The sequence below is a fragment of the Schistocerca gregaria genome, chromosome 1 (assembly GCF_023897955.1).
Source record: "Schistocerca gregaria isolate iqSchGreg1 chromosome 1, iqSchGreg1.2, whole genome shotgun sequence".
Lineage (NCBI taxonomy): Eukaryota > Metazoa > Arthropoda > Insecta > Orthoptera > Acrididae > Schistocerca > Schistocerca gregaria.
Window position 1 is genome coordinate 649,686,545 of NC_064920.1, and position 24,921 is coordinate 649,711,465.

Genomic DNA, 24,921 nt, shown 5'->3' on the forward strand with positions numbered 1-24,921 from the left:
TACACACACACACACACACACACACACACACACACACACACACACACAATTACAGTTACATGCACTCAGACACAAAGTTAGCGAAGCAAAGCTGCCTATGTACGGGAAGGATAAAGAAAGCCTTTTCAATTATAGGCTAAACATTCCCTAATGGGTCTCCCAGCCATTAATGCCAGATGACTGGACTTTAATTCAGAAAACATGGAAGACATTTTTGTTTCAGCGTGACTAATTTGCCTAGAGATCTCTATTTTACAGAGGTTTCAGTCTGTTAACGCAAATATTTTTTCATGCGAATGAAGTTATATCTCTGAAAGTTTTTGCACCGTTCATAGGAAAGAGTATACTACACAATTGTTTCCGATTTCTTTTTCTGTTCCACACTCGAATGAACTGCGCGACAAATGTGTGTTTGTCAGCCAACGTACCGTGCGTATTGTGTTTGTTAATCAAGGTTTCTGACGAAGTGGAATCACTTAAAAGTCAGTATAAAAAAATCTTCCTTACAGACATTAGTATATATATGTTCCGCGATCATCTGCACAACATTATCTTTCTGAGAGATGAAAATATCAACTGCCGCATAACGTAGAATTATTTAGATCTCGTTCTTGAAACTGATCTGGTGAAGAGTACTTGAGCGGTATTCCAGAGTAGATCAATTAAGAGCATTTTTATTTGTCTAGTTTGAAGATGCACTACGGCTTCCTATATTTATGTCAAGAAAACCAAAGTTGTCCTTCAGTCCTTTCTACTATAGATTATTATATTAATACAGATTCCCTAGCAAAGACAGACTGTCTCAGCACAAATCCTTGAGATGTATTTTTCAAGCGTTTTATCGTACACCTACTGCCTTGAAAAAGTATTGACTCACATGAGATCAATTTAGGATACTAAAACCCCATCGCAAGTCACGTCTTCGGGACCGTCAGTTACCGTATTCAAAGTGGCAATCAGTATCAGTATCAGTATCACAATTCAATATAGTTCTTAAGACCATGACCACCACCAGCCACCAGCCAACAAACCATCTATTATGAAATGTATTGGCAGCTGCAAATATGGACAGCTATCACCTTTATAGTGGAATGACGACAGTCAAAATTTGTGCCTCACCAGGACTCGAACCCGGCATTCCCACGTACCTTTACTATCCAAGCCCATTTCATGGCCAGGCACAAACTACCATACGTCGTCAACCATTTGTCTATAACACAGGCACTGCTATATCTTACCGTAACCATCCATCAAGTCAACTGAAGGTCCAGGAGTCGGCTAATTTGTCATTTCATTTCGGGGACTAAAATCGAAAAACTTAGGCCAATGTACCTGGCCACTGTAGTATTCTCACGCTGTACTTGAAAACTACTGGAAGATCACCCTAGACTCGTAGGGTCCCTTACGCTATTCTTCATTGAAGAGAAAAAGCAACTCGTGTACACCTTGTTCATACACTCTGTTCCTATTTTGATTATGTTGCTCAAAATCATTTCCCATCATGTATATATGCATAGTAACTTCTGATAAGTTCGTTCGTGTAAGGTCTTGAATAAGAAAAGAAGCGTAATTGTGTTATTGAGAAAGCGTATGTCATTTGCTGGCTACTGTTAAAAACTGAATATGAGTCTGAAGCTAATCCAGTAAAACAGAAGCAAAGAAAATTAGTATTCCGCCAATTTAAAACGCGGATTGTGAAGAACAATTTGTGAAATAGATGTGAATGATTTTTAATAAAGTACTTAGCTATTTAAAATCGTACCAGGCTGCCACACATAAGGTTCATTAAATCGAAATCTAACGCTACGAAATATTTTCATGTGTGTCTCATTTTTTATCCCAAATATTACAGCAAAGATTCATCTACTAGCTAATTTAAGTACCAGTTTCTGTGAAAGTGAAAGACTCGCTTGCAGACGGAAGCTATAACCGAAATGATAGTTGATTTCCTGGCTGAACTATAAACCGCTGCTGATGAGATGCATAATTAAAGAATTTTAAGTACTGTACTGCAGTGTCAGCGTATGTTGCAGGAGCAAATGTTTCTCGGTTTTTACTACTCTGCTAAGGCTCCCATATCCAAGAGGGTAAATGAGAGTGCTAGCACAACGTTGCGTTCTGGAGGAAAGTCAATCTTAACAGCCACACACGACCTGTGCAAGCCATATCAGTTCCTGTAGTAAACGGGACAAATCATCGTCAGTCGTTCTCCGCTTTCTATCTACCAATATTCTTCTCATCCCGTCAAATACACATTTTTCTTCATGTATCACTGTATTGGTGTCAAAATACTTCCTCTTAAAATACATGTGTGTCTACAATTTACGGATGAGTTAAATATTTTATCTTTGCCGTTGTTTCTGAGTTTCGTTTTCTCTTTTGTTTTGTTATGTTTTGCTTGTTTTAATAATACGTTGTTTCTCGCTGAGTTCATATGTTTTGCGGCACCTTTAGTAGAATAAGATCATGTACTATGTCAATGGGTTCGCACTGGTGCAGACTTCCTGGTGTTGTAATAGTCATCCACTTGCTCTACGGTGTCACGGTTGGACCGTCGGGGTCACCATTCTCTCTAAGGATTTCAGCATACTAGTAGATTTTTGCGACAGGAAGAAGTTCACATTATCTATAGTGTTGCCTATTTTTTACAGTTCTCCTAATAAAGTGCGGTAGTCTGCGCTATTATGTAGTCTCTTCGAATAACTCTCAGAGTGAGATATGTAAAATACGAAGCACACTTTATTTATAAACTTAATAATGATCGTCCCACGACCCGATTCCTTTTTCTTCCACACATATCAAACAGAGGATCAGAAAAGGAAAAGTAGATCCTATCTTGAGCTATGACTGGTATAAATTCGTACTGAGAGAAAGTGGTTTGAGAAGCTGTTTTCCCACCAGGCCAATCGCAAGCAGCAATGTATTGCAAGCTGTAACTATATGCGTGGAATAAATAACAAAAATTACTCTCCGATAGTGTTTCTTTTCCTTTACTTATATCCGACGATGTATAAATACATCACATTTAGGTTTGCTGGATTTACGGAGAATATTCGCATAACTGCTGATGACGCCAGTAAGGAAAAAGGGACTGTACTTCAGTGATACCATTATAGCTAGTGATTTCGACGTTGTCAAATATTAGGTTGGTGCATACACTGATGAGCCAAAAGTTTGTGATCACCTGCTTCGGTCTAAGGCGCTGCAGTGATGGACTGTGCGGCTGGTCCCGGCGGAGGTTTGAGACCCCCTCGGGCATGGGTGTGTGCGTGTTTGTCATTAGGATAATTTATGTTAAGTAGTGTGTAAGTTTAGGGAATGATGACCTTAGCAGTTAAGTCCCATAAGATTTCACACACATTTATGGTTCAAAATGGTTCAAATGGCTCTGAACACTATGGGACTCACTGCTGTGGTCATCAGTCCCCTAGAACTTAGAACTACTTAAACCTAACTAGCCTAAGGACATCACACACATCCATGCCCGAGGCAGGATTCGAACCTGCGACCGTAGCAGTCGCACGGTTCCGGACTGCGCGCCTAGAACCGCGAGACCACCGCAGCCGGCCACACACATTTATGAACTACCTGCTTAACAGCTTGGTCGTCCATAGTTTTAACGAGATATCTCACTGATTCTGGTATCGGGGATCCGACAGGTTGGCAGGTTTGTGGAGGTATGTGGCATTATATGTCTTACCACAGATCATGTACTTCGCGTAAATAACGGTCCGCTGATTTCCATACGCGGTGATGGGGCTCGATAGTGATTCAGATGGGTGCCACAGGATTTACATCAGGTGAATTTGGTCACCGAGAAATCAATGTGAGTTCACTATAATGATCCTCAAACCACTGTCCCAGCGTTCTGGCTCAGTGACAGGACAGTTATACTGCTGAAAGATGACATCGCCGTCGGGAATGACTTGGGCATAAAGGGCTGCAGGTGGTTCGCAGCTGTCATCGTTTCTTCGATTACTACGACAGGTCCCATGCAAGCGCAAGACAGAGTCTTCTATAGCATGATCTGTTGCCTGTGTCTATGTGCCTGTGGTTCTGTCAGTGTGATCATGTGATGTATCTGACCCCAGGAATGTGTCAATAAAGTTTCCCCTTCCTGGGACAATGAATTCACGGCGTTATTTCAATTTCCAGGAGTGTATATCCATGCAATAGTAACTGACGTTGTCGCCAGGTCAACATGTGAACATGTAAGGGCGATGTGCTGCAGAGCTCCATGTTAAACAATGTAGGACGAACGGCGTGCTCCGAAACAGTTGTGCGTGCAGCAGCATTGTGCTCGTTCGACAGATATGCCACAGACCACCATCCGTCCTACTTTACAGAGCAGACAAGCTTCTGAATAACTCGTTCTGTGAAGAGACATGGACGTCCAACCATTTAGAGCGTAGTGGTAGTTTCACCGTCCTTCTACCTCTTTTCGTAAATGCTCACGAGAGCAGCACGTGAACATTCGATCAGCTTCGCCGTTTTCGGGTTAAATGTGGTAGTTAAACAATGTAGGACGAACGGCGTGCTCCGAAACAGTTGTGCGTGCAGCAGCATTGTGCTCGTTCGACAGATATGCCACAGACCACCATCCGTCCTACTTTACAGAGCAGACAAGCTTCTGAATCACTCGTTCTGTGAAGAGACATGGACGTCCAACCATTTAGAGCGTAGTGGTAGTTTCACCGTCCTTCTACCTCTTTTCGTAAATGCTCACGAGAGCAGCACGTGAACATTCGATCAGCTTCGCCGTTTTCGGGTTAAATGTGGTAGTTAAACAATGTAGGACGAACGGCGTGCTCCGAAACAGTTGTGCGTGCAGCAGCATTGTGCTCGTTCGACAGATATGCCACAGACCACCATCCGTCCTACTTTACAGAGCAGACAAGCTTCTGAATCACTCGTTCTGTGAAGAGACATGGACGTCCAACCATTTAGAGCGTAGTGGTAGTTTCACCGTCCTTCTACCTCTTTTCGTAAATGCTCACGAGAGCAGCACGTGAACATTCGATCAGCTTCGCCGTTTTCGGGTTTAACGTTCACAGGTTCTGTGTAACAATAATCTGCCCTTTGACCAAGTCGCTAATCTCAGAAGATTTCCCCATTTGCATCCCATATCTTTGCTAGGGTCATCTCCTGCCCATATCCGCTCTGCTTACATACTTCTGTCGCAACGTCCCGTAGGCACAACGCCACCGGGCGGCATCCAACGTCGCCGTGGACAGTGGACATAATGTTCTGGCTTCTTAGTGAAATTCGTGGCGTCTTTCCATAAGGTCAATAAACCCAACAGATCCGCATAACAGTGACTTTAGTCATCAATAATATTTTCTCCTTCACTATTTACGCCTGTCAAAGTTTTTCAACTCTGCGGTTGTAGAAAAATCACACGATTTTGAGGCAAAGAATTTATCGAATCTTGTTAGTAGGCATTTTAATCCATGAAGGAAGTTCCTTGGAAGCTGTTCAATAGAGAGGGGAGAAGGTGAAAACCTGAGGGTACAAGATCAGGTGAATAAGATGGGTGCAGAATGATACTTCGACCCAGCTTCTGTAATTTTTTTTTATTTACTTATTTTATTTTTTTAGTCTAGTAGAACTCGGGAGGGCGCAATCGTGGAGTAGCATCATTTCAGGCAGTCTTCCTGGTCGTTGTTCTTGGACTGTGTCTACCAGACGCCTCATTTCTTGACAATAAACTTCGGCAGTGGTGGTTACACCCAGGAAAAGCAATTCTTAATGCAGCACATCGTTCCTGTTCCACCAGATGCATAACATTATGTCATGAGGACGTCGCAGGTCTCTTTTAAGGGGAGTTGCTGCTTTGGTTTCATTATGTTAGCGTAAAGACACAATTCTTTATCGTTACCAGTAGTGATACGGGATAGAAATGGTCAGTGTTGTTCACGAGCCATTTGATGACGAACAAGCAGAGATGCATGTATGACAACACGCTGACTGTTATGATTTTTGCTAGAGCATGCTGTACCCATAGACACGATTTCTGAACTTCCCCACTGGATGCAAATGTCGCACGACGGTGGAATGAACACATTTGCTCACATCTGCCAGTTCTCGAATACTCTGCCGGGAATAATTGTAAATCACTGTGTTTAAACGATCTTCTTAAATCTCCAGAAGTATTTCTGAACGCGAAGAGTCACTAATGCGAAGATAATAGTCCAGAAAACGAGCAAATAATTTTCTTGCGGATCTCTCCTGTGCCATTATCTACAAACACGGTCGAAATGTTTCTGGCTGCCTCCATTGCTGTCAACTCTATATTGAACTCAAACAGAAGAGTATGTATCAAATATTCCGGTTTCTCCACTTCGTACTCCATTTTCAGCGTCCACGGCTCCACTTATTATTTCCAAATGACAAAATGACAATGTGTAAACTCAAATAGAAACAGTGAACTACAAATGAAAAATGACAATTGATAAATAAATTCATATCAACCGGAATACCAACAAGAAAAATAAAAACACTAAGCAACAATCTAATAATCTCAGTAACACCGCCGGTATAAGTAATTTTTCCTAGTATAATGAATAAAGATAATTAAACTGTTATATAACTATGCCACCTTAAAGTAACTGAATTTTGGGGGGAGGGAGGGGGGGCAGTGTGTCATGAAATATTTTGTAATGCTACTACGATCTTGTCATTTATTTAGAGGCTTGGAACATCCTGCATTATTTCACGTGAAAAAAATCAGAACGAGGCTTTTTTTTTCTCTGAGGACTATGGGAATTAACATCTGAGGTCATCAGTCCCCTAGAACTTAGATCTAGTTAAACCTAACTAACATAAGGACAGCACACACATCCACGCCAGAGGCAGGATTCGAACCTGCGACCGTGGTGGTCGCGCGGTTCCCTACCGAAGTGCCTAGAATCGCTCAGCCACTCCGGCCGGCCAGAACGTGACCAGCTTTGTGATTTTGCCAATATGCATCAAATAAATGTTATCTGTCAATAGGACTCGCACTCTGTTCCGTAGAAACTTTAATGTTTGTAGAGATGGTAATAATTTCGCGTGTCTCCGTGGACTGGTGCAAGTCTTTCTAATGAACCCACCTCGGCGACTTGCGTCGTGTTAGACTGCCGCAGTTGTCCAGTCAAGGGAAGAGATCTACAGTTTAACGTGGAATTCTGTGCCTGGCGGCTCCTCACATCGCTGAGAGGTGACGGCTAGGTTGAAGCGAAGACCGAAAATCCGTGGTCCGGCCGAGGTCCGATCTCGCGATCTCTAATTTGCAGGCACCAAATTCACAGCTTTTTGAAGATGTTTCTTCATAGTTCCTCTCTGTCCTTCTTTTTCTTTCCTTTATCTTCCAGTGGTTTTATGTGGATGTCGAATGGCACCGTACAAATTCTATCGATGAGATTTTAAGTCAGTTTTTTGTTATTACGAAGCGTGACCAGTCCCCGGACGGAATACGCTGCACAGCTGCGCCGAGTTTAGATCGCCAGCCCCGACTAGAATGTAGATGGTTCATCTATAGGTTTTGATGGGTCGAGTTTACGAGTATACGTGGCATCTATGACTGTAGCTTTTGCTAATATTGAATTAGTAGCTTAAATTATTTACACCTGCAAGGGACTGCACAGCTTTCATATAAATTTCAACTTGATAACTCTACACACTCCTGAGATAAAGGCGTCTTAACAGACGGACTGAGAGACAGACAGACGGACAGCGTATTGTGACAATTTTTTTCTCTCATGTAATTCCATATCAACCATTTTTCAATTTTTTTCTTTAAATGTACTGTAAAAAATTGCCTATTGCCAAATATTATGATTCTAGATCAACGGAAAGTACACTACTGGTTCTGATGAATGAGTTTGCTATTACCAAAATATGTGACATAATTGACCGTTTCTTTTGATTACATTGACTTAGAAGCCTATATCTCGTTCAACACCAAGTGACCGTAGGGCTCTTAATACCTGACGTAAATTTCAACTCGGTACGTTTACCGGTTCCTGAGAAACAGATGTGTCAATAGACCAACAGACATACAGATAGACGGACGACAAAGTCATCCTATAAGGGCTTCCTTTTACCGACTGAGGTATGGAAACTTACAAAGCACGGTAAAGAGTGTTTTGCAGTATATAAAGTAAATTTCGGAATTATTACATCCACATTTATTTACCGTGTATCTTATCCAATTTCAACTAAGAATTTCGAAAATGATGTTTACTTCACTATTCGCACGTAGTATGTTCTTAAAAATTTCGAAGTTAGCTGTTGTAGAATGAGGTCTTGTAAGCATAAGAAAGGTCACGAACTAAATAATATTATTGTACTTCCACAGTTCCTATTTTTAAATCCTAAATATGAAAATGTTAAACCAAGCAGAGACGGAGGACTCCATCAACGCCATACTTGTATCACAGCCGGAAAATATACAGGATAATATTATTAAAATTTTGTGGCGCAGGAACTTGATGATCACCTCGCTAAAATGATTTTTCATATAATACTCCAAGATGCCGTAATATAGCTACAAACGTTTCGGCTACTGCTGTTCGCAACTTTCATCAAGATGTCTTCTTGTGATAAGCTGATACGACTGTGTTTTTATCATATCATGAAGCGGTCACACACGAATTATGTGTGGAACAGCTCTCCATTAGTAAACCTCTCCTTACCGATGTGTATCGCAGTTGACGTGCAGCTAACACTGTCGGAAAACAAAACGCGATACAGAACTGAAGATTACTGAATATGAGCTTGGGATCAACGAGTTAAGCGAGCCTTACTGTTGTCAGCAGCGAGTTCTATGAGTCAATGGAACACGTTTGTTTCCAAACAAGACATAAATCATGTATCATTGAGATTTGAACATTTGCGCAGCTATTTTCAGTACAATTCAGATAGGAAGATACATGGGACTAAGAAATTAACTGAAACGTCATTACCGTGTGACGAGACACAGGAGATCACTGGTACCGTACACCAAAGTACTCATGAAATATCTCTGAAGAAGCTTCAAAATGTTGATAGTAATAACTTCTGAGTCGCTAGATCGCGTCTTAATCCTGTACAAGTTTCTTCAATGCTCGATAGTTCTTTCTCTCTGCTGGGACCTACAAAATTCCGTTGGTGTTCCTGGTTGGCTGAACACTGTCTAAAGGGATTTTTCACTTATAAAATACTATTTTCTCGCGTTTTTCAAGAGAAGTTGAGTTGTTGGGCACACGTCTTGAGCCTTGGTGGGCTCATCGTAGTGTAATACTGAAAGAGAGAGGGACTCCAAAAGATTATTGTTGTGCCTCCTTGATTGTTTTCCGGCAGTTGTTTATGTTCGTCGTCTGTTGTGACTGGGTCTACTCCGTGACAACGGAAAGCCATGAAGATGGGTGGCTGCAGCCGTCATCTCTATGAAACTTTTACGCATTCTTCGTTATTCCAACTGCTGTATGGATGTTATTCCTACAAATTTGCTTTCGCCGACTAGCACTCGTTTGCGACCCAAGTGCGTAATCTGGTCACAGAATTGTTGGTGCTCCGTTAGTTTTATGCCTTTTGAACTCGTTTTTTAATTGACCTTCCAGTTTAGCCGATATATACTTTACGATAGCAAGTTAGCTCTGGTTTGGAAGACGTCTTCTATCGTGTGCTGACTGAAGACTGTACTCCTTATACCAATCTTCCGAAGCATTCTGCATATGCAGTTGGTTACTCCAGAAATAATCTGTAGCCGCACAAAAAGTGAGGGAGGTCCTCGTTGTTCTTCTTTGGATTCTTATGATTTTTAACGCGTCCCTATTTACGGTGAGATTATTATACTATCATACTCGTAACCATCAATGTTTGCCTAACGAAAATTAGCTCTGTTGGTTAGCTCATACTGTCACTAATGCGGAACGTACGGTAAGATAGTGTCCTCGGAGCGACTTGCTTCTGGGGTGGATGGTTGTGTAAAGAGGGGTCTAAACACTTGTTGGTCTTGATAGGCTTCGTAAACTCTCTGTGTCCTCTGCACATCAGCACATCTTGGAAGAGGAGAACGACTCAGTTCCCGACATCATGGTGAAGTAGATTTTGGGATGAATGCTGTTCATAAAATCGTGAATTCATGTAATTATTCCCTGTTGTCGCCGTGCAACAAATTTGGCATGTACATAGCGAAACCAGCCATCTACATCTACATCCATACTCCACAAGCCACCTGACGGTGTGTAGCGGAGGATACCTTGAGTACCTCTATCGGTTCTCCCTTCTATTACAGTCTCGTATTGTTCGTGGAAAGATGGATTCTCGGTATGCCTCTGTGTGGGATCTATAATCTCTCTGATTTTGTCCTCATGGTCTCTTCGCGAGATATACGTAAGAGGGAGCAATATACTGCTTCACTCCTCAGTGAAGGTATGTTCTCTAAACTTCAACAAAAGCTCGTACAGAGCTACTGAGCGTCTTCCATTGGTGTCTATCTATCATCTCCGTAACGCTTTCGCGAGTACCAAATGATCCTGTAACGAAGCGCGCTGCTCTCCGTTGTATCTTCTCTATCTCTTCTATCAACCCTATCTGGTACGGATCCCACACTAATGAGCAGTATTCAAGCAGTGGGCGAAAAATCGTACTGTAACCTACTTCCTTCGTTTTCGGATTGCATTTCCTTAGGATTCTTCCAATGAATCTTAGTCTGGCACCTGCCTTACCGACGATCGACTTTATATGATCATTCCATTTTAAATCTCTCCTAATGCCTACGCCCAGATAATTCATGGAATTAACTGCTTCCAGTTGCTGACCTGCTATATTGTAGCTAAATGATAAAGGATCTTTCTTTGTATATATTCGCAGCACATTACACTTGTCTACATTGAGATGCAATTGCCATTCCCTGCCCCATGGGTCAATTCGCTGCAGATCCTCCTGCATTTCAGTACAATTTTCCATTGTTACAACCTCTCGGTAAACCACAGCATCATCCGCAAAAAGCCTCAGTGAACTTCCGATGTTATCCACAAGTTCATTTATGTATATTGTGAATAGCAACGGTCCTACGACACTCCCCTGCGGCACACCTGAAATCACTCTTACTTCGAAAGACTTCTCTCCATAGAGAATGACATGCTGCGTTCTGTTATCTAGGAACTCTTCAATCCAATCACACAATTGGTCTGATAGTCCATATGCTCTTACTTTGTTCATTAAACGACTGTGGAGAACTGTATCGAACGCCTTGCGGAAGTCAAGAAACAAGGCATCTTCCTGGGAACCCCTGTCTATGGCCCTCTGAGTCTCGTGGACGAATAGCGCGAGCTAGGTTTCACACGATCGTCGTTTTCGAAAGCCATGCTGATTCCTACAGAGTAGATTTCTAGTCTCCACGAAAGTTATTATACTCGAACATAATACGTATTCCAAAATTCTACAACTGATAGACGTTACAGATATAGGTCTATAGTTCTGCACATCTGTTCGACGTCCCTTCTTGAAAACGGGGATGACCTGTGCCCTTTTCCAAACCTTTCCAACGCTACGCTCTTCTAGCAAGATGTATTTATTTTCGCGTTGCTTAAGGCTTTCTGTTTGAAATGCTCCATTGATATATCAGCTGTAATGATTAGGCCAAAGCAACCGCGTCACATCGTTCATTAAATACCTCGTTAGCCACTGTCCAGTCACATAAATATGACGAGCTGTCAATAGCCTCAATACCCACCTCTTCTAGCACGGATCTCTGCGAGACGTGTAGGAAGAGGATCATGCCCTGAAAGGTACAAACAGAAATGTGAAGCCGTGTCGACTGCAGTATCATGACCATCTGCTCTAGGTGCCCTTCGAATTACACACATACACTGCGAGCCGTGTGACACATTGCACTGTCCTGCTGGTAGACGCCATCTTTTCGAGGCTGCATATAGGGTTGGACATGATGCACAAGAATAGATGCGTACTTGAGTCGATCCTTTCAGAATTTAAGGTCACCCAGGTAGTGGAGCGTAAACATTCCACAGACCATAACGCTCCCCTCGATTGTTGCAGGGTGTTTGATTTGAAACATTTCGCGCTGTACACGCCAACGGCCATCTGTGACTGAACTTAAAAGGCCACCTGACGCCGCTCAGGAAACGTCCAGCTGCGGCATTGGGGCGCCAAATCCAGTCTTCATCGTAAATGAACAGGGCCCAGGTGCATGAACCAGGCACCAGCCTGCGGAGGCCCAATGAGCGGCAACGTTCTCCAAATGGTCGTTGAGGAGACACTGTTGGCAGCCCCTTGGATCATCTGGATGGTCAATTGCATATCACTTACCCGCCTGTTTGTTCTGTAAACATCTCCGCAGCCGTCCTTCGCTACTGTTATCTATTGTGAGAAAGTGAAACGCCTAGAGCCGACCTTATGATTTTATTTATTTTGTTGCAACCAGTTCCAGCGCTTCAATGCGCCATCTTCAGGCTGTAGTTGATGCTTAAGGTGTTGACACGATCCCTATGTATATCGCATCAGTGGCCAGCGTATTATCTGGAAACTTAGGTATTCTGCGCTTTAAACATCAACTACAAAACTGACACCAGGCCGGAACCGATTTAAACAAAATAAATAAAATGATAGCGAAGGCTATAGGAATTTTATTTTCTCACAATAATAAACGGCCGCCGCCCCAACTTACGTCCTGTCACAAGGATGCACGTACAAAAACTTTTATCTATGGACCTTGCTCCACCACTAGGTGCAAGTTTTCCCGTAGCGCCATTTTGCGATGCACGGTATAGTTTAATCACAGCGGAAAATGGTTCAAATGGCTCTGAGCACTATGGGACTTAACTTCTGAGGTCATCAGTCCCCTAGAACTCAGAACTAATTAAACCTAAGTAACCTAAGGACATCATACACATCCATGAATCAGAGCGGCCCTGGGTTTCCCATGTTAACCGTTTTGGAAATGCTCCCATCCTTGAGAAAGTCAATGATCACGTGCTTCTGGCCGTCAGATAAATCTCTCCATTTCTGCATTACGACAACGACTGCACTGTTGCCTGCGTCCCCCCTATACGCGCTCTATACCCTGCAGTGCTAGCCCTGCCACCTGCCACTTGCCGTTTGTGGGTGGTTATTACAGTATGACTTCAGACATGAGGGGTAGTCACATTAATGGGACTCGACTGTGTATTTAACAGCTCGGCGACATGTGGACCAGATCACATGCCCCTGTCAGTGGTGCTCGCGTTCATCATTTAGAGAAAGTTAAATGCGTGTTTAACTTAGTCCTCCACATTACAAGTACCGTGGGTATTATTTGTTCACTATAGGCCTGTTTATGAAACGTCTATACAGCTAATGACTTCTGTAGTCTTTTCCTGTAATAACTGCAGAAGTACTAAGTAAAGAAATTTAATTTCCCCAGTTACAGCAGCTACAGGATTTATAACAAATTGGCCCTGCATTCAGGCAATATCTCAAAGAATATCCAACTGCGTCCCTCTTGCAACGCACCTACTAGCAACGTTGTATTTTCATTTAGTAATATAATCTTGGATACAATATGTCCTACAGTATCGTAAATTAAACCTGTATGGATACATAGTATTACCTGCAGGAAGAGCTCGGCGAGGTGGCTTGTTTTTTCCAGAAAAGCATGTGGTACCTCCATCAGCTTATTGTGGCTCAAATCCAGCTCCTGTTAGGAGACAACAGTTGACAATATTAGCAACAGCAATTTACAATGGTGCATCTATGTTAAGACGTGTATGGTGCCTGTTACTTTGACGCAATGCACAGAAAAACATATTACAGCATTTTATTATGCAGTACTCTGCGAAACAAATGCACCTGGTGCAGAAGGTTTACTGTAGTTCCAATTCGTACACAAGCGTCCTCTCCCGGCGTGATACACGACAATGACTAGGTAAGGTAACATTGGTTTCAAGAACGTTGAATCTAGTTTATCTATGCAAGGGTCCCGGTGTGACAGCGTAAACAAATTTCTGGGCTGGTTATTTATGTATTGGCATATACTTATATTTGCACAGTTTAAAATACTTAGGGTGAAAAATTAATCTTGCGAAAGTGGTAACCTTAAATAAAGGAAATTATTGCAGACGCGGAATTTTGTTTATTGTCTTTAATAGCTGCCACGTACTTGTTCGTTGAGTTCCGGAAAGCGTTCGACACTGTCTTACTGCCTCCTAGTGAATAAAAAACGAGCGTATGGAATACCACACCAGGTTTTTGTTTCGAATGATGAGGTCCTAGCAAACTGAATACAGTATGTCATTCTTAACGGAAAAAATTGTAGCTACAAAATGTAACGGAGTTCCGAACGACCTGCTGAGGATCGACGCTTCGTGAAGGGATTGACAGTAGACTCATAACAAAAACAAATTACTTTTTGAGAATACATACCCAGAAAGACCCGTTATTCTATGATTACACGATTTCCGAACAATCATTACTAGCGGTCACGTCCGTCAACCATCTGGGGGCACACCTGTTAATTGAGTACTATGTTTACGTTCCAGGCTACAAGTGATGCGGAACGTGGCGACAATTTCCATCCATGGCAGCCTGTAACAGCACTAGAGATACCATTTAAAAATTGTTCGCAGAATTTTTCAGAATGTGGAGCAACTGTTCAGCTGGGTTGATATGATTCGTGCACTACTTGAAGGTCCACACGGCGTCCAGCATTCCCAGCCATGACAACAGCATCCCAGTACGAACTTCCGAATCATGTTATCCAACCCTGGTGCGGGAAAGGACCTGTTCGTATTCCTTCAGCGCATCGATATTCGCGACGAACAGTGATATTGCTTTTGCTTTGATATAACAGCTTTACGAGTTACGCTCTGCCTAGTTTGTCCAGACCCATGAAGACTGTGCCAAACTGTGATGCTGACTGATACTTGTGTATAAATCCTATGTCGCCGTACCAGTGCCGGCGCCTAACGGCAAGTCATGACACTACACAAGCAACAACGAAAATCCTGTAGCGCACATCATTCCTGTAACGTTGGGTACTGATACTGTAAATATCTTTCCGTCTACATTGGCTCAAGTAGAAGAAGTTTAAATATAGCCACCTTGTATTTTCACGGAGCGATTTAAAGTGGAATGACCCTATCAAACGCTTCGTATGCAAGAAAGTTGCCAACCATGGAGGAGGTAGCTTACTGAAGCGTCATTTGAGCGATGCTTAAGCTTTCCTCACCAGTCTTATAAGACAGGATTGGAAGAGGAAATGGAAATGATCCAAAGAAAAGCAGAGCATTCCGTTGATGTTTCGTGAAGTGCAAAAGCGTGACGTAGATGCTCATTCAGTTACAACAGCAGACGTTAAAAGAGAAGCGTTGTGCATAATGGAATGCTACTGTTACCGTAGAAGGATTAGCCAGTGTACTAGGCATATCTCAAGAAAAATCCTTGAGAGTAAGATTAGAGAGATTCGAACTCACGCAGAACCGTACAAACAATTGGACTTCGATGAAACAATACAGGATTTCGCGATCGGATGTTGCAGCTGCTAGTAAATCTTTAGAGTTGTATGATCGTCGTCCATGAGGCTTTTTGGTTCCTAACGTTGCGTCCAGAGTTGTGCTGAACGGCTTCAGACGCACTCCTGGTTCTGCTGACTTTTGCTGACTGACGTGTCGGACGTCGGAGACCGGCACAAATACTGAAAAAACTGTGCGTAGTAGAAGTCTACACTTGATCTGCAGGGATAATACTTCTCAGAGATAACTTATAGCACTTTACGTCTGAGATAAAACTTGTCTATCGTTTCTGTATAGGCACTATCCATATATGGGGTGTAACGGGTATAAGTGCAGATATTCCTATATGTGGTACCTTAATATGTACACCCTTAAGGGTGTTGGTTTTTTCTTCTCTGCGTTGAAGAGTCTTCTCACAAAAACGTCGCAAACTTCACTACCTGATGTTTTCAGCATGGTCTTAAGTGCCCCACCAAGTACACTTCGCCGCTCAGTGTACACTAACCGCTTTGCGTCCATTCATCCACACTGCCAAACCTGACCTCCCGCCCAGGGCAAAATAAGCATTAATGGCTCGCTGTTTTCACATGTACTTGGATATAATAACCAACCTAAAAATATACGAAAAGTAATAGCTACAATTTTTAGTCTGTCAGTGAGTGAATACTGATGTAATGTTGTTCAGCATACCACGCTCATCCACCAGTAGAAATAGCTTCTCTTTTATCTTATAGCTTCTCTCAGTAGCTTGAATGTAGACCTTACCACACATAGACGGAATTTAAAGGTTTCACATATTTCCATTGTTGATTTAAAAACCGCTCTGATATGTTTCTGTAAAATCTCCTAATCAGATCAGTTACATTTTTCAATAAAAAGTCTAGATGCCATGTTCTCCCATCGTTGTGTATTGTCCCTGTTCTTTGGCCTACTGTAATTTGGTCATAGGAATTTATTTAGTTATTTTACTGGGTGGCCATTTTTCTCGAAAGCCTGCTCCAGATGTTTTAATTCGACGGCCGGGCGTTGCGATGTACAAATTTTTTTGGCGGGCTGCTTTCCAGGGTGCAAAGTCTTTCAGCTGTGTCTTTCTTGGATCGTTGCTTTATCCTTGTCCTTTGGCATACCGTTATTTGGTAGCAGAAATCTGTTTCTACCCTTCAGTAGCCATTTTGATAGAAAGCTTGCTTCTGTTGTTTTAATTCAGTGTCCAAGTCCGCCTCTGGTAGCTGAGTGGTAAGCGCGACGGAATGTCATACCTAACAGCCAGGGTTCGATTCCCGGCATGGTCGGAGATTTTCTCCGCTCAGGGATTGGGTGTTGTCCTGATCATCATCATCATCGACACGCAAGTCGCCGAAGTGGCGTCAACTCGAAAGACTCCATTCGGCGTCCATGCATTCCGGCGTGCAAATACTTTCGGATCTGTTGAGATTTTATGTACGGAGTACTCGAGCAAATATCTGTCCGTATGCTTGCCTTCCAAAAAACTTCCAAGGTTCCATACGTTTGCCTCATAACTAAAACGCCGAAGAGGAAAGTTCATTGTCATTTTACATTTGCACGTGTGCCGTGTGCCAGCAGTCCTTGGGACTTATCCTCTAGTATCGATCCTTCTTAGCTTGTGCTCTTTGGTCGCTTCTGCCAGAACGACCTTCCAAGTTTCCAGGCGTCGGTGCCCGGTAGTGAAAGAGTATGTAAGGAATAGCGTGGGCAGTCCAGTGGACAGTCGCCTGGATGAAGAGCAAATAGGGTGTAGATATCTTGGCTACTCATGGCTTCTTGTTATCGGCAGAAGGCTTGTGACCATGGCGGAGGGTGAAATGTATGTTGTCAGTCGACCGACCTGCCCTGTGGTCTCTGTTCTGCAATATGGTGCTGGGTAGAGCTTCTTAAGAAAGTCGACACTGGAACAATTTCACAGCGGAAAAACGGGCTGAAGGGTGAGCTGTTTCTTGCTTCATCTTCGCCATTCTGCTTGTGTAGACTTCAAGTTTAGTAGACGTGCTGGCTGCTGCATGCCCGTTCCGTCTCATTCCACCCACGTTCTGTACCAGCGATAAGCACTGATATTTTACGGTTTATTATTATTATTATTTGTAGAATACCTAGAAAAATGGTCAGTCTTGCTGGTATTCCGATACAACTCTGCAAGAGCGATTAAATTAAATAAATGATGATTCGCCTCTAACTCCGCCATAGCCGGTCACAAGCCCGGTTGAGAAAGGAGGAGGGGGAGGAGTAACACCTCGTTAAAAAACATTGGTTCACCTGGCCCGGGTGATAATACCTCGTGAGGGCCCCTTGCCAGGGATATGATTAAGACCTCAACGGCAGTGAAGGCGGTGAAGATCGGTACGGCGGAGCTGGCGGGAGAGGCACCTTTTCTCTTTGGGTGCAAAACGAGTACAAGTAACGACTGAACCCCAGAGGGGCGGCTACAGACAGCGTCTGACTCATGGTGAGCAGCTGACTTTAGGCTGAGCATTTTACTGCCTATGTGGAAAATAACGGGAAACTACCACATTACATTCCCAAGCAGCACACGGTATGTCTCTTCCATGTGAAAAATTCCGGAGTTAATACTTCCCCTCATTCGGATCTCTGGGAGGGGAACACATTGAGAGTAGGCATATTTGAAAGGATAAAGGGGACAGTGAAGGGAGGAAAGATACGGATTGGAACATGGAATGTGAGGACACTTCTGCAAGCAGAAAAGCTAGAGAATGCAAAACAGGAAAGGAACAGATTGGATGCCCTTCGTTTCTGTGAAATGAGATGGGGAGAGAATGGGGAGATAGAAAGTGGAGATCATAAACTATTTTACTCAGGGGAAATCAAGAATGGTGAAAACGGACTAGGAATATTGATAGAGCAAAAGTTGAAAAAATAAGGTAGTAAAGGTACAATATATTGATGGAAGACTGATGATGATACGCCTGAAGGGTAGTTCAAAAGGTTTGGTATTAATACAGGTATATATGCCAACCAGCCCGCACAGAGATGAGGAAGTGGAAGAATATTATGAGAAAATACAAGAACTCATCGAGAAAGAAAATAGAAATGTGTGCATTATCATCGTGGGAGACTGGAATACAGTGGTGGGTGAAAGAAGGGATGAAGATACAGTACCAAAATTTGGATTAGGAATAAGAAATGAGAGAAGTGAACGACTAATTAGTTTCTGTAAAGAACATTCATTAGCAGTGGGTAACACATTATTTGAAAACCACAAAAGGAGACGTTAGACATGGATATCAAATTGGAATAGGGAAAGATATCAGCTGGACTATATCCTGATACAAAAAAGATTTAGGAACTGTTTGAAGAATGCTAAAGCTTATCCAGGAGCGGATATAAATTCAGACCACAACCTATTGATGGGAGAAATACAAGTGAAGTTGAAAAAAGTCTGGAGAGGTAAAGCAAAGGAAAGACTAAACAAAGAAAGACTCAAAGAGGTAGGAAAGGCATCAGATTTGGAGAAGAGATTTATTGAAAAATGGCAAAGAGGTAGTGTTGATGAAAGCGTTAATGACAAGTGGATAAAAATGAGGGAAGGACTCATGGACTCTGCCAAAGATGTACTAGGAATTAGAGTAACCCAAATCACCAGGAAAGAATGGATAACAGAAAACATATTAAAAAAGATGTAAGACCGCAGAAAGTGGAAAAGTGTAGAAACTGAAGAAGGCAAAAATAGGTACAGGAAACTGAATAATGAATCAAGAAGAGAAACTAAAGAAGCAAGAGAAAAATGGATGAAACAGAAATGCGACGAAATAGAGAAAATGGAGAGAGAGGGGGAAAGTATGAAATGATAGTTTTTGAACTAAAAGAAAGAGGAATAACATAGAAATAGAAAGAGCTAATGGTACTCTAGAAGAAGAACCACAGGAGCTTTTGAACAGATGGCAAGAATATATTGAATGTCTGTACAAGTGGGATGAAATGCAAAGCGAAATTAAGGTTGAAGAGGAGTAATGTGTGCCGGGAGATGGAAAGTGATTTACCATCTTGGAAGCAGAAGCAGAAAAGGTGCTGAAGGAGATGAAGAACAGGAAGGCATGTGGAATAGATGATTTGCCAGTAGAACTGTTGAAGAGTCTGGCGAACAAGACAAGAAACGAAATAGTCTACCTCTGTAACGAGATATTTGACATAGGGGAATGGCCTGAGGACTTCGCTGCAACAGTTAAGATAACAATAGAGAAAAAGAGATATACAAAAAAATGTGAAGAGCACTGGACCATTAGTCTAATCTCTCATGCAGTTAAAGTCTTGCTGAGAGTGTTGAATAGAAGGTTATATGGCAAGCTGGATAGAGGGATTGCAGAAGAGCAGTTCGGATTTAGAAGAAGAAAAGGAACAAGAGATGCTATTGGCCTGCTAAGACCTACAGGGAAAAGGTAAATGGAAAAGGGTAGAGAAATCTTTGCTGTTTTTATACATTTAGAAAAGACGTTTGAAAGAGTTCAGTGGAACAAGCTGATGGATATTTTGAAGAGGAAAGGAGTAGATTTGAAAGAGAGACGACTGATACAAAATCTATATTTACATCAGAAAGTAAGACAAAGGGTTGGAAATGAAATGTCAGAAGGAAACAGCATTGGACGAGGTGTTAGACAAGGTTATTGCCTCTCGCCACTGTTGTTTAACGTATACCTTGAAGAGATTATTGCGAAAAGCTTAGATAGGGAAAGAGGAATATGTACTGGTGGAAAGAAAATTGAATGTATAAGATTAGTGGCAGAAAGTGAGTCGACAGTGATTAGCATGCTCAAAGATCTGAATGAAGCTTGTGTAGAATATCGGATGCTAATAAACACAGCAAAAACAAAAAGTATGGTCATCAGTACAAGATGCAGACTGTCCAATATCAAAATAGGACACTCTACCGTTAGCCAAGTAAGTGAATTTAAATATCTCGGAAGCACAATAACTGAAGACTTGAGGTGAAACTTGAATAGCCATAGCGAAGGAGGCATTCAACAGAAAGAGGAGACTCCTATGTGGCAAATTAGATAAAGGAGTAAGAAAAAGGCTTGGAAAATGTTTTGTCTGCAGTGTGGCACTATATGGGGACAGAAACATGGTCGCTGAGACGAGAGGATGAAAAAAGGTTAGTAGCATTTGAAATGTTGATGTGGAGGAGAACAGAGAGAATAAACTGGATGGAAGGAGTGAGTAACGAAAGAGTACTTCTGCTGAAGGTTGTAAAGGAAACGAAAAAGAACTGGTTGGAACATTAATTGAGAAGGGAGTGCTTGCTAGTAGATGCTAGGAGATACAAGATGATAGACGACATAAAGGGAAGAGGAAATTCTGCAGACCTGAAGAGGATGGCAGAAGACCAGACAGCCTGGAGAACTACCATGTGAAAACCTGCCTTCAGGCAGAACACTGATGATGATGATGATGATGATGATGATGATCGCCTTTCTGTGTTATTTCTTTGGAGGAAAGCTTCTTTTTTGTCATTCATCATGTACAATGCAAGTTACTACAAGACTGGGGGTATGCCAAACACAGCTGTATTTGTAACTGTGTTGTATCACTTCTAAAGGAAGCTACTGAGTAGCTGCTATCAAATTAGCCTGATGGACTGAGCTCAACAAATACGACTTGTATTGGGCTTTTGACTGATTGAATCATGACATTCTTCTACATAAGCGTAAGTATTTTCGGATGAGTGCTCAAGTGCAAAAATTCTTAGGTCATATCTAACTGGAAGACTGCAGAAGGTAGAAATTAACAGTAAAGATGGTCTGCAAAAGTGGAGAGAGTCCTCTAGTTGAGGAGGTATCAAGAATGGTGTCCCACAAGTTTCAGTCTTGAGTCCATTATTGTTCATAATATATGTTAGCTACTTACCACTCTAGATTCATGAAAATGCAAAGCTAATTCTTTTTGCTGATGATATAAGAATAGTAATCATACCCAACAAACATGAATTATCTGAGGAAATTGTAAATAATGTCTTTAAGAAAGTTACTAAGTGGTTCTCTGCAAATTAATTCTCATTAAATTTTGAGAAAACACTGTATATACAGTACTGTACAGTAAATGGCATAACACAGTTGATAAGTAAAGACTTTGAACAGAAGTCTGTTTCTAAGGCGGAATATTCCAAAATTCTGATGAAAAGTTGAATTGGAAGAAATACAACACTTTGATGATCTGCTGAAACGTTTAGGTTCAGCTACTTTCATTATTAGGATTATTGCAGATTTTGGTGGTAAACTGACCAGTAAATTAGTCTACTATCCCTATGTCCATTCACTGCTTTCATATGGCATCATATTTTAGGGTAATTCATCGTCAAGAGAAAAAGTATTCATTGCACAAAAGTGTGTACCTTGCAGACCGTTATTTAAGGAACTCCAGATATTCGCAGTGCCTTCGCAGTACGTATATTCACTTACGTAATTTTTTATTAATAGCCCATCCCAGTTCAAAAACAATAACAAAGTGCTTAGCTACAGCACCAGAAGAAAGGACGATCGTTACTATTCTGGGATAAATCTAACAGGATGAATTATGCTGCCACTAAAATCTTCGGCCATTAACCAAATACCATGAAAAGACTGGAAGATGACAAACAACCATTTAATCAGAAGTTAAAATAATTCCTGAATGACAATTCCTTCTACTTAATAGATGAGATTTTAGATTTGAAGTAACAACTGTAAAAAAAGAAAGAAAAATAATTGTGTAAAGAAAACTGTGTTAAATTCACATGTTCCACATCATTATAAAATGTCTCATTCATAATTTTACAAGTATTATTGTAATGTAATGTAACGTAATGTAGCATGTAATCAGTCCATTCTAAGAAGGTATGGTAAGATCGTTGCATAGTTATTTGTGTGTCTTGGTACCTCTGTCAGAAGGAAATTTAATAAGCTTACTCCATTATAAAAGGAGTGATGACAGTAGTAATAATAGTAATAATAATAATAATAATAATAATTGTGGCACATTAGTTAAACTATCATGTAATTTGAAATACTTCCTGTATTAAAATTACATGTCAAGTCATGAATTTCACGTTCATTTATCAAATTTTAGTCTCGTCATGGCCAACTGATCACATACAGGGGATAGGCAAAATAATGTGAACAGTGGGAGTAATAGGATGGTTGTGTTTGACGGTCAACAACGCAGGTAAGGCACGTGTCACGGTGGAGTGTGCGTTTTCAGTACGGCCTAGGCACCTGTGCAGGTTGTTTAAGAGTAGTGTACACTTCCAATTTGCATTCATAGGCCGAGGTCGGCGAGCAATGAAAGATATAAACTAGTTCCAAAGAGGACTTATTGTGGGGGCTCGATTAGCTGCAGCATCAATAACCAAGACAGGCAACTTAGTGAATGAGTCAAGGGCAACTGTTTAAACAGTCATGACAGCCTATACAAAACATGAAAAAAAATCATCATGTAAACTTAATAGTGGGCGCAAATCAAAAGGAAATGTCAGACATCGTCGTAGGCTAACACGTATTGTGTCAAAACAGTACAAAACTAGGGTTTCTGAAGTAACTACAGAGCTAAAAAGCCATTTTCGTGCGCCGAGAACTCCATAAAGCGAATATTCACGGAGGAGCCGCTATACCGAAACCATTAGCGACGACAACGGTTACGCATGGAGGTGGAAGTGTGATGGTGTGGGCAGTCGTATCACGACATTCTGCTGGTCCCATAATTACTCTCAAAAGCCGTGATACAGCGAACGATTATGTGAACACTTTAGATGATCAGGTGCACCCCATTATTCAAATGTTGTTTCCAACAATGATGCCATATTTCAGGACGATAATGCACCCAGTCACGCAGCCAGGACAGCACAATCGTGGAATGGGGAGCATGCAACTGAACTGCATTGTCTACCCTGGTCAGCACAGTCCCAAGACTTCAACATTATAGAACCCTAGTGGGCGGTATTGGAGCGCATACTCCGGAGCAGATTTCCGCCGCGCTTAGAAGAGGCTCTGATCGAAAGGTAGCGTAATTCCGCTAGAGACTATGCAATCATTATATGCCGGTATTCCAAGAAGTATCGCAGCTGTATTAAGGGCAAATGCGGGTCCTACCACTTATCAATAAACCATTCCCTAGTAAGTACAGGTGTCCACTTTATTTTGCCTATCCTCTGTAGGTTGTATCGTTAGTCAATAAAAGCGCCTTAGAACATAGGTTTCGAGTATGGTGCATTTAATGTCATGTTTGGCTGTGTACTATTCTGGCTGGTAGTCTGTCATTAGAAATAATTCCGTACAAAATTGGGTTAACTGAAAGATAGTGAATTTCTAAATAATGGTCAGAACAATAATTTTGGCCATTACCTTTTTTGATGAGGCCAAAACTTGCTTTCGATGAATGAAAATTAGTAATTGTATATTAATTTCCTTTAATAGAATTACATTTTAAGATGTGTTTACTTTATGCTGCCTGCTCTACTCTCTAGTCTTAAGGTCTTTCTGGTAGGTATTTCTACGTTTACTGTCTTGGTGAATGTCTTCAATAACGTTTATCTGGTATATTCAAAGTGACTTCATCGAAACTATAAAGGTTCTAGCATATGAAGAAATTTTCAGGGTTGTATGCCGTTATTAAATAATTCTGACATTTCGAACACAGACTCATCGGAAGAACACTAGTGACATCAATTTAAAGCTTTCCTGCAACCTGCATCGTGTATACAGATGTTGATGTCGTTTAGTGTAATTTTAAAGTAAATATATTTAACTGTGAATATTTCTTAATCGAGTTTATTACAGATATAATTCTCTACATCTACATCTACATCTATATCCGTACTCCGCAAGCCACCTGACAGTGTGTGGCGGAGGGTACCTTGAGTACCTCTATCGGTTCTCCCTTCTATTCCAGCCTCGTATTGTTCGTGGAAAGAAGGATTCTCGGTATGCCACTGGGTGGGCTCTAATCTCTCTGATTTTATCCTCACGGTCTATTCGCGATATATACGTAGGAGGGAGCAATATACTGCTTGACTCCTCGGTGAAGGTATGTTCTCAAAACTTCAACAAAAGCCCATATCGAGCTACTGAGCGTCTCTCCTGTAGAGTCTTCCACAGGAGTTTATCTATCATCTCCGTAACGCTCTCGTGATTACTAAATGATGTTGTAACGAAGCGCGCTGCTCTCCGTTGTATCTTCTCTATCCCTTCGATCAACTCTATCTGGTACGGATCCCACACTGGTGAGCAGTATTCAAGCAGTTGGTGCACAAGTGTAATATAACTTACTTCCTTTATTTTCGGATTGCATTTCCTTAGGATTCTTCCAATGGATCTCAATCTGGCATCTGCTTTACCGACGATCAACTTTATATGATCATTTCATTTTAAATCACTCCTAATGCGTACTCCCAGATAATTTATGGAATTAACTGCCCTCAGTAGCTGACCTACTATATTGTAGCTAAATG

General features: G+C 41.6%; 1 protein-coding gene across 1 annotated transcript in view; it reads right to left on the reverse strand.

Moving 5' to 3' along the window:
• Window positions 1–24,921, reverse strand: part of LOC126361142 (prolargin-like) — a 102,949-nt gene that overhangs the window by 37,358 nt on the left and 40,670 nt on the right. Inside the window, exon 5 of the mRNA XM_050007768.1 lies at window positions 13,574–13,660. Coding sequence (XP_049863725.1) covers window positions 13,574–13,660 — 87 coding nt within the window. The remainder of the gene's footprint in view (window positions 1–13,573; window positions 13,661–24,921) is intronic.